An 11,443-nucleotide genomic window follows, 5' to 3' on the forward strand; every position below is an offset into this window, starting at 1 on the left:
GGACTCGGGCCCTGGCCCAAGGGCTGCGTCCCCACCGCCGCGGCCATGCTCTCAGCTCACTCGCTGCAGCTGGCGGCGGAGATGCAGCGGGCGCGGGTGCTTGTGCTCAGGGCAGAGCCAGCGCTAGCCCCCTCACTGTGCGCGCCCAAGCCCATCGTGTTACAGACCTCCCAAAACACCGTCCCCGCCCCCCCGCCACAAGCAGCGAGCACAGCAGCCCCCAGTGCCAGACCAAACCTTCCATTTATTTTAGTAGCAAAGAGCTGAAAAAGTCAGTTCTGGTTAGAGGCAATCTGGAGAGAGATGGTGGCACCCAGGTGAAGGCAGAGACCCTGGACCAGGCAGGGCAGGTGCTGCAGGCCACAGCCCAGCTACATGCAGGGCAGACAGGGCTCCCCGGGCACTGGCGGTAGCTGCTGCGCCCAGACAGACAGGGAGCAGGGGCCCAAGGTGCGAGAGAGGCCAGGCAGAGCCCCCAGCAGTGGAAGCTGCTCCTGGCACAAGCACGAGGCCGCAGCAACGGCTGGGATCAGGGTTTGCCTGCGCTGGTGCCCCAGCACCAGCCTCCTGGGTGCAGCACAGGCAGCAGCCCCTACGGCTCCTCTCCCGGGCCGGCAACTCTGGTGCTGCAGAGGGAGGGGTGGTGCCTGCAGGGATCCCACTTGCTCAGGGCCCTGCCGGGTGCAACGGACCCCGGGAAACGAGCTGAAGCCCCTTGAGTCTGAAGGGATGCTCTACAGCAGGCTTGCCGCCCGCACGGGCCAAGGCAAGGCCTCCAGGCCTTCCCCTCCCAGGCTGCAGGCCCAGCTCTGTGGTGCTGCTGACTGCACAGACCCCGCGCAGGAGCAGGAAGCAACGGGGCGGCAGGCCTGGTGCCGGACAAGAGCCTGCAGCTACAGGGCTCAGGAAGAGCATAGGGCCAGGAGGCAGCTGGAGTGCTGCACACAGCCAGAGCGGGGTCCTTGGTGCCCTCCAAGACGCTCCCCCCAGAGCTGAGGGCAGGCCCAGGCTGTGCCCCGCTGCCCCCCGCTTCCACACCAGATGGACCCCAGCGAGCTCTGCAGGGTGCCTGGCTGCCCCCAGGTAAAGTGCAATTGCCCTCGGTCTCCAGCGCAGGGGCAAGGAGCTCCGAGCCAGACGCCTGCCTGGAGGCATCAGCCAAGGAGAACCCCGGCAGCCGCCGGGATCCTGCCGGTGAGCGGGGGGCCGGGGCCGTGCAGCCTGGACTGCAGCCGGAGCCGAGCCTTCAGACAGGATGGGACATGACCCTCCCAACCTGCCCCGCTCCCCTCTCCTGCTGGGGAGGGAAGGGCCCTTACATGTCTGGGCTGGCTGCTCCCGGCAGGCCAGGCCAGACGTACTGAGTGGGTGGGAGCAGCCCGGGGCATCGCTGTAGTGCTGAGTACATCCAAAGCCCCCAAGTCCCGGGCTCTGCCCTTGTCCAGCAACTGCAGCTGGCTGCTGGGATCGAGGCAGGCGAGGGCTTTGGCATTGCCGGAGGCAGAGGCCCCCCTGGCCACACTCAGGCCCTGTTGAGGGTCCAGAGGGGGTCGAGCATGCTGAGAGGGTCGTCGGAGGGCCGGGCGCCGCGCAGCCCCTCGCCGTCGTGGGGCTGCAGGAAGCTCTGCTTGCTGACGCGGGGCTTACCCCGCAGCGAGCTGTCCAGCGAGAAGGCCTCGGGGGTGAGCGAGGCCAGCAGCTCCAGCGACGAGGACGAGGGCGCCGCGCTGGCCGGGGGCTCTGCCGGGGGGCTCTGCCCTGGGCTCTCCTCCATGCGATTGCTGCTCTCTGCCTCAGGTGCCACCTCCAGGGCGCACGTGGGGGGCAGCTCGGCGGGGACAGGGCCAGCACCGTCTCCAAGACCGGGAGGCGCTGCCGCGGTGGTGGCGGGGGGCACCGTGCCCGTCCCAGTGTCGCCTGTGGGGGCTGGCTCGGGCAGCAGCCAAGGCATGGGAGGCTCAAGGCCGGGGGCACAGGGCTTGATGCTCAGCTTGGCAATGGTGGCCTGGATGGAGCTGATGGGCATGTCCCCACCCAGCACCAGGTCTTGTGGGTCCTGGTGCACGTAGAGCTGGAAGAGGAGAGAAGGAAGACGTGTCAGACTGGTCCCACCAGTGCCCCCGTGCAGGCCTGGAGCCCCCACAGGCGCCTGGGAGCAGGCGTGGGCAGGGGCAACGGTGCCCCTACTCCACAGATCAGGGGAGCCTGGGGCAGTGGGGCGCAGGCAGCACAACCAACCAGGCCTTGGCCAGCTCAGCGCAAGCTGCTGCAAACGCCTCCCTGCCGCTGCCCCTTCCCCAGCTCAGGCAGCCCTACCTTGTGTGCGGCACTGGGCGGGGGGGGCTTGCTGGCGCCGGGCGCAGCCACCCCATGTCTCTGCAGCACCTGCTCCGCGTGCTTGAGGACGGCCTCGTAGCAGAACTTCAGGTGAAGCTGGAAGGGAGGCTGGGGTGAGGGGCAGGGCCGGCCAAGCCGGAGATCCCGGCCCCGTGCCCCCCCGCAAGCCCAGCCCAATACCTTCTCCTGCAGCATGTGCTTCCTCTGCCGCCGCATGCGCTGGACGAGCTGGGCCAGGTCTGGGATGCCGTTGCCGGCCTCCACCTCCTGCATGGCCGCGTACAGCAGGCAGAAGGCACCCGTGCGGCCCACGCCCGAGCTGGGGAGAGGAGGGCATGGCGTCAGGGGGGTTACAACACTGAGCAGAGCCCCGGGGACGCAAGAAGAGTGAGGCAGGCACCCATGGGTGGGAGCAGCTGCCTTGCCCAAGCGCAGGGTGGGGGCAGAGAGAACATCCCTGGGGCGAGCGGAGGGAGCTGCCCCTCCCCCGGGGGGGCTGAGTAGGGTGCAGGGCACTGCGCACAGCCCTGCCGTATGCACACAGCCACCCCCCCAGGGAGAGGTGGAGGCCTGCACCGGCCCCCGGACTTTACCTGCAGTGGACGACGACGGGCGTGTGCAGGGGGCGCTGGTGGAGGTAGTGCCCGTGCACCTCCTGGATGAAGCGCAGCAGGTTCCCCTTGCTGTCGGGCAGGCCCCTGCAGGCAGGGAAAGAGTCCTTGCTGCGGGGGGCTCTGCACAGCTCAGCTTGGTCCCTGCTGAGAGCCGAGGCCCTCCCTCCATCCTGCCCCAGCGGGGCATTGCGAGCTCTGCCCCAGGGGAACCAGCTGTGCCCCCCCAGCACCAGGCAACGGCACCCTCCTGCCCCCAGCTTGGTTCCCCCCGCCCCCCCACACACGCTGGCACATACAGCTCGGGCCAGGAGGTGAACTGCAGGTGGATGACGGTGCGCTTGAGGCTCTGGTCGCGGAACTGGAGTGTGATCATCCTCTCCACGTGCGTGGGAGCGGCTTTGAGGCTGGTCAGGGTGAGGGTGATGGGCCCCTGCACCATGGGCTGGCCCCGCTCTGCCGGGAAGTACCGCACCACCTTCTGCTGCGGGGAGAGCGCCGGCTCAGGAGGCCCCGCGCCACCCCAGCCCAACAGTGCGAGAAGCAGACTGCCCCTGCCCAGCTGACATCTCCCCCTGCCCCCCTGCGAGACCCCCAACTCCTCCCTAGCCTTCCCCAAAACCCCAGCCCAGCTGATGCACACAGGGGATGGGAAGGGGCTGTGCTCAGAGCCCACCAATACCAGGGGCAAGACGACACTTGCTACGCCACCGATGCCTGGGCTTCACGCTCACTTGAGCCCCAAAGCAGCCAGGGCTGCCGCTCCCCCAGTGCTGCCAGTGTCCTTCTGGCCGGCTCCGGCCTGGTCTGTGGCTCACGGCCGCCCTGGGAGCTCAGCAGAGGAGACAGCCCGTGGTCCTAGCACTATAGCTGCATGCCAACCCACAGCGGACACCAGAGCTGCCTCGGTTTGCTTGGCCAGGGCCCGAGAGCAGCCGGGCAACGGGCAGGAAAGGCCGTTCCCAGGGTCTTACCTTTTCAATCTCCTGCTCAGAAACCAGCATGACAACAACTGACACCTTTTGCTCATAGATCATGAGCCAGAAGTCAGCAGCAGTGCCCACCAGCGGGGCCTGGGTGGCAATGATGGCAGGGCAGTAGGGCGAGAGATCCTCGATGCGGCTGGCGTTGATGTAGTCGTCCTTGCCGGAGTGCAGGACCATGCGGTTCCTGTCGTAGGGCATGATGTCCTGGTGCCGGTTCTTCATGGAGTAGCAGCGGGCGATGGCGATGGACAGCTGCCGGGCGTCCCTCTCCTGGGCATCCTGCAGGTCCTTCCACATGGCATCCAGCTCGCTGGCGCTGCCGCCTGTGGGCTGCTCCAGCCCGGCTACCAGGGCGCGGAAGCGCTCCAGCTCGGCTCGTAGGCGCAGGATGCGCTCAGGCTTCTCGTAGGGGTCGTTCTCGATGAGCTGCACGGCCCTGGGCTTGGCGCCGTCCTTGGCATCCGCCTTGGTGGGCTGCAGCAGCGGCTGGCTCACCGCTGCCTGGGAGCCCCCGTGCTGGCTCTCGGGGCTCGACGACAGGAGGTCGTCGGTGGAGGAGCTCTGCCGGTGGAACTGCACCTCGCCAGGAGCCGCGCCGGGGGTGAGCGAGGGCGGGGGCCGCTGCGGCAGGGCGGCCGCGGCTGGCGGCACCATGGTCAGAGAAGGCTGTGGGGACGGTGCAGGGGAGGGCATGGCCGGGCCTGCGACCACCACCCCACCCGGCATCTGGCTCAGTGCTGGGCTGGGCACGGGGGCCACGTGGCGCGGGCCGGACTGACTAGAGGATGCGGGCGGGGGGCCGCCCAGTGGTACGGGCCCCGGCGGCATCGGGCCTGCCTGGGTGCCCGGATGCTGGGCAGAAGAGGGAGGGCAGAAGGGCACGGCGGAGACGAGCGGTGCAGGGGAGCCCGCGGGCACCGGCTGTGCGGCAGGCAGAGGGTGGAGCTGCTGCCCCGGGGCCAGCATGGCGGCAGGGCCGGGCTGGGGCGGCCCGTGGGCGAACGGGATGTTCCCAGAGCGTGGGGGCAGCTTGTCCTGAGGCGGCAGCTGGTAGAGCTGGGTCCTCATGTGTAGGGCAGGCTGCCCGGGGGCCAGCGCAGTGGGCTGGCCGGAGAACTGAGGTGGGAACTGCGCTGGGGGCAGCATCGGGGCCTGCGAGAGCGGTTGGGCCTGCGGCGGGAAGACAGGCTGCTGCGGGAGTGGGGCTTGGGGCCGGCTCGGAGCCAGGAAGGGCGCCTGGGGCTGGAACGGCTGGGGCCGGACTGGCAGCTCGGCGCCGGGCGGGAGCTGGACATGAGGGGGGAAGGCATGCGACGGCTGCCCGGCGGGGAAGGGGGGCTGGGGCGCAAAGGGCTGGACGCTCCCCTGCGCGTATGGGAACCGGGCGGCTGGGCCCGTGGGCATCTGTGGTGGGATGAAGCCGCCATGAGGAGGCAGCTGCTGCGGCGGCACCGAGCCCGCCACAGCATGGGGGGCCGTGCAGCTGGAGATGGGTGCCTGGATGCTGTCCACGGTGGTGGTGGCAGGTCGCACGCCCTGTGGCTGCTGTGGGATGTCCCTGCTGCCTTGGCTAAATGGGAGTGGGCCTGAGGGTGCCATGACAGGGGGTCTGACCGGGACAGTGACAGGGAGACCGCTAGGCATGACCCCACCAGGGGAGACAGGCTGCCCCAGGCCGTAGGTGGCACCGGGGGTCCCGGGCGCTGGGCCAGAGACCGCCATGGGCATGTGCTGCGGAGAAGATCTCTGGGGGGCCGCTTGAGGCCCGGTGTAGCTTGGCTGGATGGGCATGGGGGCAGCACTGGAGTGCGTTATGCCTCGTGCCAGAGCGGCACCTGGGAAGAGCTGAGGGCTGGGCGAGGGTGCAGATCCGGGTCGTGGCAGGGTCGGCTGCGGGGCCGAGGGCTGCATGCGTGGGGTGGGTGGCCCTGGGGGCCCGCTGTATGTGGCAGGGGGGAAAGGGCCCTGCACCGAGCCCATGGGCATGCCAGCCGGTGGGGCTGGCACCCTCCCAGGGAGGTAGTGCCTGGACAGCAGGGTTGAGGCTGGGAAGTGGCCAGGGACAAACGGGGCACCCGGTGGACCAGCCAGAGGGGGCTGCAGGGGGGCACTTGCCACGCGGCCAGGACCCACAAAGACGTCTGGGCCAGGGGCCCGGAGGCCGACACCCAGGGCAGGGTTGGCAGCGAAGGCGGCTGCTGTGTCAGGGGGCAGGCGGGCGAAGTGGGCGGCCAGCACATCTGGGGGCAAGCTGCGCAGCTCCTCGGGCAGGTCAGCCAGCGTGAGGGAGCCCAGAGACGGCAGCTCTGCCCCATCCAGGCCACCCGCGGCCTCTGGATCCAAGGACTTCTGCAAGGCGGGCTTGGGGGCTGTGGGCCGCGGAGGGGGCTTCTTCTTCATCTCCCTGCCAAGGCAAGGGAACACGGGGCATGTACCAGCAGGGTCTGGCCCTGCTTACCTACCCTTAAATATGGGGCTTGTGGACAACGTGCTGCCCCACACCCCTCACCAAGCCCCTGCTTGATTTATCTGCCCCCCACCCTGAGATTAAAGCAGGGGCGAGACTCACTTCTCCAGGACCTGCTGGCGGTTCTGCTCCGTTGCTTTGCAGGCTGCTCGAGCCTTCTCAAGGAGCTTGGCTGCTTTGCTCTCCAGGTCAGTGTAGAAGTCCTTCCCCTCCTGGCACTTCTTCATCAGGTCTTCGTAGGCCTCGTAGGACGCCACCAGGGTCTGGACAGTGGTGTTCCACCTGGAGACGTGCGGGTACAGGATGAGGGGTGGGGTATGGGCAGGGCACTGCTGGAAAAGCAGGGGACGGGCACACAGCCCCCAGGAGGTCCATGTACATTGCACTTTCGCCTCGCCATCAAGACAACAGCACAAGAGTTGGAGATGTCAAGGAGCACGTGGCTGGTGAGACCCTCTGCTTGAACTGGGGACACGCTGCTCCCTATAGAGAGGTCTCTGCGAACAGATGGCAGAGCAAAGTCTGGTGCCGCCCACTGCTCCCCTACATTTCAGATGCTGTCGCACAGGGGCTGGGGGAGGCCGGGGATCACAGGCAACAGCTCATGCTCATCCTGGCGAGAGGGTGAAGGGTTAGGAAGGCCACATAGGAACAATGTGGGACCTTCCAGAGCCAGCTGTGCAAGTGCTTCTAGGATGCACCAGAGCAGGCAGATCAGACCGAACCCATGGGTGGGCACTAAGGGACATTCACAGCCACCGATGTCCCGGCTGAGAGTCCCACCATCTCTGTGCCACTGTTTTCACAGGCCCAGGCACGCCCGGGGCTCTGCAGGCACCCTCTGCAGAGGATGCAGTGTGACCAGAGGACCCAGCTGCATGCACACCCGCTGCCCAGCACTCACTTGTGCTCCACCTCGGTGAGGACCTTCCGCACAGCCGCATACTTGACGTTGGCGTCAGTCAGGGCTTTCAGGATGTTCTCCTGGGCAGCCAGGTTCTGCTCCAGGTACACCTTGATCTGGTCGTATTTCTTCAGTTGCTCCTCAAAGAGTTTCTGCCCAGGGGGGAAGAGTAGAGGTTGGAGGTCACTAGTGATGGGGTGGGAGGAGAGTGAGCCTGGAGGCCGACTACAGAGCCTGCGATGGAGTCTGTGCAGTGAGATTGCGACAGGAAGGAGGCCGGGCCTGGCCTGGATTGTAAAGCCTGTGGCTCACTGCAGGAGACCTCTGCCCCAAGCCCTGGTCATCTGTCCCAGGGACAAGGCATTCAGGTCTGACCAGTGGCTTCAGCTCTCTGGAAGGAGGCTGAACAGTGAGAGATTGGACACCTGGAAATAATTTCTTTGCTGTTAGAGCAGGGAAGCAGAGGAAGAGATGCCCAAGGAAGCTGTAGTCTCCATTCCTGGAGATGTTTGAGGAGAGCCATTGGTCAGGGCTGATCTAGGCGTAACCTGTGCTTATGGTCTCCTATGAAGATTTCCCAGGCTTCTGGGCTTGGCTAGTTGCCCTCCCCCTTCTGCCATGTGTGGCAGGGTGATTTTTAAGCCTTCCTCTGTTGGCTGCAGCCCAGGCTGGGGACTTTGACTGGGCTGTGCCAGTGCTCCTGCTGGGAGCAAAGCTGCAAGTTCCTGGCTAGAGGGTCTTGCCCCTCCACTCAAGGTCAGACATAAAGAAGGAATTTCCCACCCTGGTCAGATCTGTACGGACTGGGGGCGAGTTTGCCTTCCCAGGGAAAGGCCATTACCCGCACTGCAGAGGATCTCTCGAGCCACATATTAACCACCATTTACAGCAGAGGACATTGGCTGCCGCGGTCCCCCGCCTTCCCTGTGGCAGGTTTGGGTGCAATGCCTGGTGCTGCATCAGGGTTGACAGTACTTTTACAAACAGTCTGGACCGCATTTTTTATCCAGCGGGCCAGATAGAAACTGGGCAAGAACATGAGCAAAGAGGAAGCCCATGAGTGGTGGATTCAGACTGCATGCCTTCAATTCTCCTTGGCCAACCCACCTGGCCTTCTGCTGGCCTGGGAAACCCCACTTGCCTCCCAGCGCACCTCACCTTCATCTCGGAGCGGTCCGTGGTCACTAGGGAGGTGGTGATGTCGTCCTTCTGGATCATCTCCCGCAGCTGCTGCTCCAGGGACGTGCGTTGGTCCTTCATCTCCTGCACCTTGGACAGGATCCGCTTCACGTTCTGCAGCGCCAGGTTGTCATCTACAGGAGGAGGAAGCAGATGGACAGCTGAAGGATGCTTGCCAGCACCAGTCTTTGGACTCTGAGAGCCACAGGCCGCCCAGCTCCAGGGCCCACGGGTGCCAGCAGAACCAGGCTAACTGGTACTGGGGGAAAGCTGGAGCCTTGCACAGGTCACAGCCATCATGGGGGCCCAGCTCGCTCATGCTGTCCCCGCAAGACAGGAGGGATCAGGATCACTCCCCCAGCCAGACAGCACTAGTGCTTGCTGCTGGCAGCAGGTAGCGGGCACATCCTCTTCCCACAGAGCAGCTGCTGGACAGACTGCACCCACTTGGCAGGGGTGCCCTGCCCCTTGCTCCTCTTCCCCTCAGTGCTTCAGACTGTACCAGCTCGGGCTGAGCTCACGTGCCCTGCATGCCCCGTTGGCTCACATGGCAGCTGAGCAAGTCATGGGCACCTCTGGGGCACTTACAAGCAGTGGATTTCCCTTGCTGTCTGCTGGGGAGGGAGAGGCAGAAGATGGAGGAACAAGGGAGAACCTGCCCGTTTTTCTGCAGGACCTTGGCACTGGCTCAGTCTCAGCCCTGCAAGGGGGTAACTGGGGCCAGGCCGGGTCAGGCCAGCGCTCCCAAGCAGCTCAGAGCTAGCTGCCCCCGCCCAAGGAGGCATCACTCACCTTCAGTGAGGGCAGGGGCAGGCAGGGCAGCCCGCACCTGCTCCAGGGGCCCGCTCAGCAGGCGCAAGTTGCCGATATGCAGGTTCATGGCCTTGTGCAGCTCTGTGTTGGTGAAACTGGCCTTCTCGTGCACTTCCATGTACTTGGTCCACTCCTTGCCCACCTCAGCCAGTGCGGGGGCCGGAGCTGGGGGTGAGGCCTGCTGCGCTGGTGGCTTCCCCAGCAGCTCCTGCAGTTTCTGCTCCTGCGTCTCGTCCTCATCCAGCAGGTCACGGATCTCCTTCAGGGAGGCCTCCACATCCGTGTAAACTCCTGAGAGTGCTGAGGGGCAGAGGAGGGGTGGTGTTACCAACTCCAGAGCTGTTCTGGGCAGGATGCCACAAGGCATCAGATGGATGACCAGGCCTAGACTGGCAGATGGGGGGGGCCCCCCACAAACACCCACTTGACCCCAGGACTTGCACTAGCTCTCTACCCAGCCCAGCTGGCTACCACCTCTGGCTTCAAGGGGAAGACAAGACAGAGGAGACATGATGTGAAGCAGAGGACAGGCCCCAAGCATCCCATTGCCACCCTTGTGCTCTAATCCCCAGGCAGCGCCCGAGCACTGGCAGACAACCCCAGCCCCTCACCCTGCATGGACTGCACCAGGTTCTTCACGGTGTCTGGGCGCACGCTGAGCGCAGCGCACTTCTCCATCAGGACCGGGGGGATGTGGCTGTACATATCCAGGTTGTCCACCGTCTCAGGGTCCAGCTGCAGGGAGTCCATGAACTGGCTGTGAATACAAAAAAAAAAGTGCTTGGGACCTGCCTGGGCTCTGCTGGAGAGATGAGAGCATCAGGCCCTGGTTTCTCACAAGCCGAGGATGCAGACGAGAGAGGAGCTGGAAAGACCCCAGAGCGCCCTGCAGAACGGAGACTGCTACTGGCGTGTGCTTTGCCCCAGACATGGCTGCAACTGCTGCCAACAGCACATGGCACCGCGGAGGTCCAGAGGGGAAGGGGGAGCAAGTGCTGGACGAGATCAGGGACTGTTGCTCCTCAGCTGGCTGGGCCAGTGGCGGGGTTATCCCCTGCCCATCAGCGCAGGCCAGGGGCACTTCACAAGCTGCTGGCGTTATACGTGCTCCAAACCGGGCACCCTGGTAGCACTGTGACCAGCTCTGATGCAAGGGCAGTAACTACACCAGGGGCTCCCAAACTGCTGGGGCCAAGGCACCGCCAACAGCCCTGGCAATTTCCAGCACCATTTATCATGCTCTGAATTGCCTTGGGGTAAACCACACGCCAGCACTTGCTGTGGCAGACCCTCCCCACGCAGACCACAGCCAGGGACCCACGGCCCTGTACCCTCCCTTAGCCAATCCACTCAACATCTCTCCTCAGGCCTGACAGGGCCACAGCCTGCAGGACTTCAGCCCCGAGGGAATCCCCAGCTGCCAGTTGGCCTGGGGGCAGGGACACAACTGAGCACACTCGACTGGACCTGCAGGAAGGGGTCACTCCTTGCCAGCTGGGATGGGGGAAGACCGAATGATGGTGGAAGGGGTGAGCATGGGGTGGGGGGTGGTCCCAGTTAGATGCGAGCGCACACGTACTCCAGCACTTCGTTCTTGGCCTCAATCTTCACCATCACTTCTCGCAGCAGCTTAGCCTTCTCCTCACTAGGACAGAGAAGAGAAGGGTGCTTAGCATGGGGAAGCAGGTAAGGGAGGGAGGCGACCCCTTGCTTGATGCCCTGCTATGCTCCCTGCTCCAGGCTGGCCAGCCTTCCCCAACCTGCTCCAGCCCCTCATCAGCCCAGCTGGAAGGGAGCCAAGAGGCAAGCGCTAGAGAGGGGAACAAGCTTTCCAAGGGCTGTTCTGGCTGGTGTCTGACTCAGGCTACACTACCAGGAGAGGCACAACCCACTCGAGAATCTCCGGTTAGCACTGGCTCCTACAATCCCACCCACCAACCGGCAGAGTGGGATCCTGGAGTCAGTAATGACTCCAAGACGAACATGGGCCGACAATGCGAGGTCATGGTTGGCAGGGCTAACCGCACCTTGTCGTGCATCCACAGATGCATCTCGAGCAGGGCCAGGGAGGTGATCCTCCCCCTCTGTGCGGCACTGGTCAGGCCGCAGCCGGAGGACTGCCTCCAGTTCTGGGCGCCGCACTTCA

At 65.1% G+C, this 11,443-nt stretch overlaps 1 protein-coding gene across 2 annotated transcripts in view; it reads right to left on the bottom strand.

Moving 5' to 3' along the window:
- Positions 1-224: 224 nt before the first annotated feature.
- The window catches only part of PTPN23 (protein tyrosine phosphatase, non-receptor type 23), a 26,940-nt gene continuing 15,721 nt past the window's right edge, over positions 225-11,443 (bottom strand). The window contains exons 13-24 of one of the 2 annotated variants that reach the window (XM_019529039.1): positions 10,877-10,942; positions 9,909-10,054; positions 9,277-9,597; positions 8,464-8,618; positions 7,306-7,457; positions 6,504-6,683; positions 3,923-6,338; positions 3,248-3,432; positions 2,931-3,035; positions 2,518-2,656; positions 2,317-2,433; positions 225-2,071 (exon numbers count right to left, since the gene is read on the bottom strand). In XM_019529039.1, coding sequence (XP_019384584.1) covers positions 1,523-2,071; positions 2,317-2,433; positions 2,518-2,656; positions 2,931-3,035; positions 3,248-3,432; positions 3,923-6,338; positions 6,504-6,683; positions 7,306-7,457; positions 8,464-8,618; positions 9,277-9,597; positions 9,909-10,054; positions 10,877-10,942 — 4,531 coding nt within the window. In that variant the 3' untranslated portion in view covers positions 225-1,522. The remainder of the gene's footprint in view (positions 2,072-2,316; positions 2,434-2,517; positions 2,657-2,930; positions 3,036-3,247; positions 3,433-3,922; positions 6,339-6,503; positions 6,684-7,305; positions 7,458-8,463; positions 8,619-9,276; positions 9,598-9,908; positions 10,055-10,876; positions 10,943-11,443) is intronic. The other variant, XM_019529031.1, reaches the window with a different exon arrangement.

The sequence above is a fragment of the Crocodylus porosus genome, unplaced genomic scaffold (genome assembly GCF_001723895.1).
Source record: "Crocodylus porosus isolate Cpor-Errol unplaced genomic scaffold, CroPor_comp1, whole genome shotgun sequence".
NCBI classification, from domain to species: Eukaryota; Metazoa; Chordata; order Crocodylia; family Crocodylidae; genus Crocodylus; species Crocodylus porosus.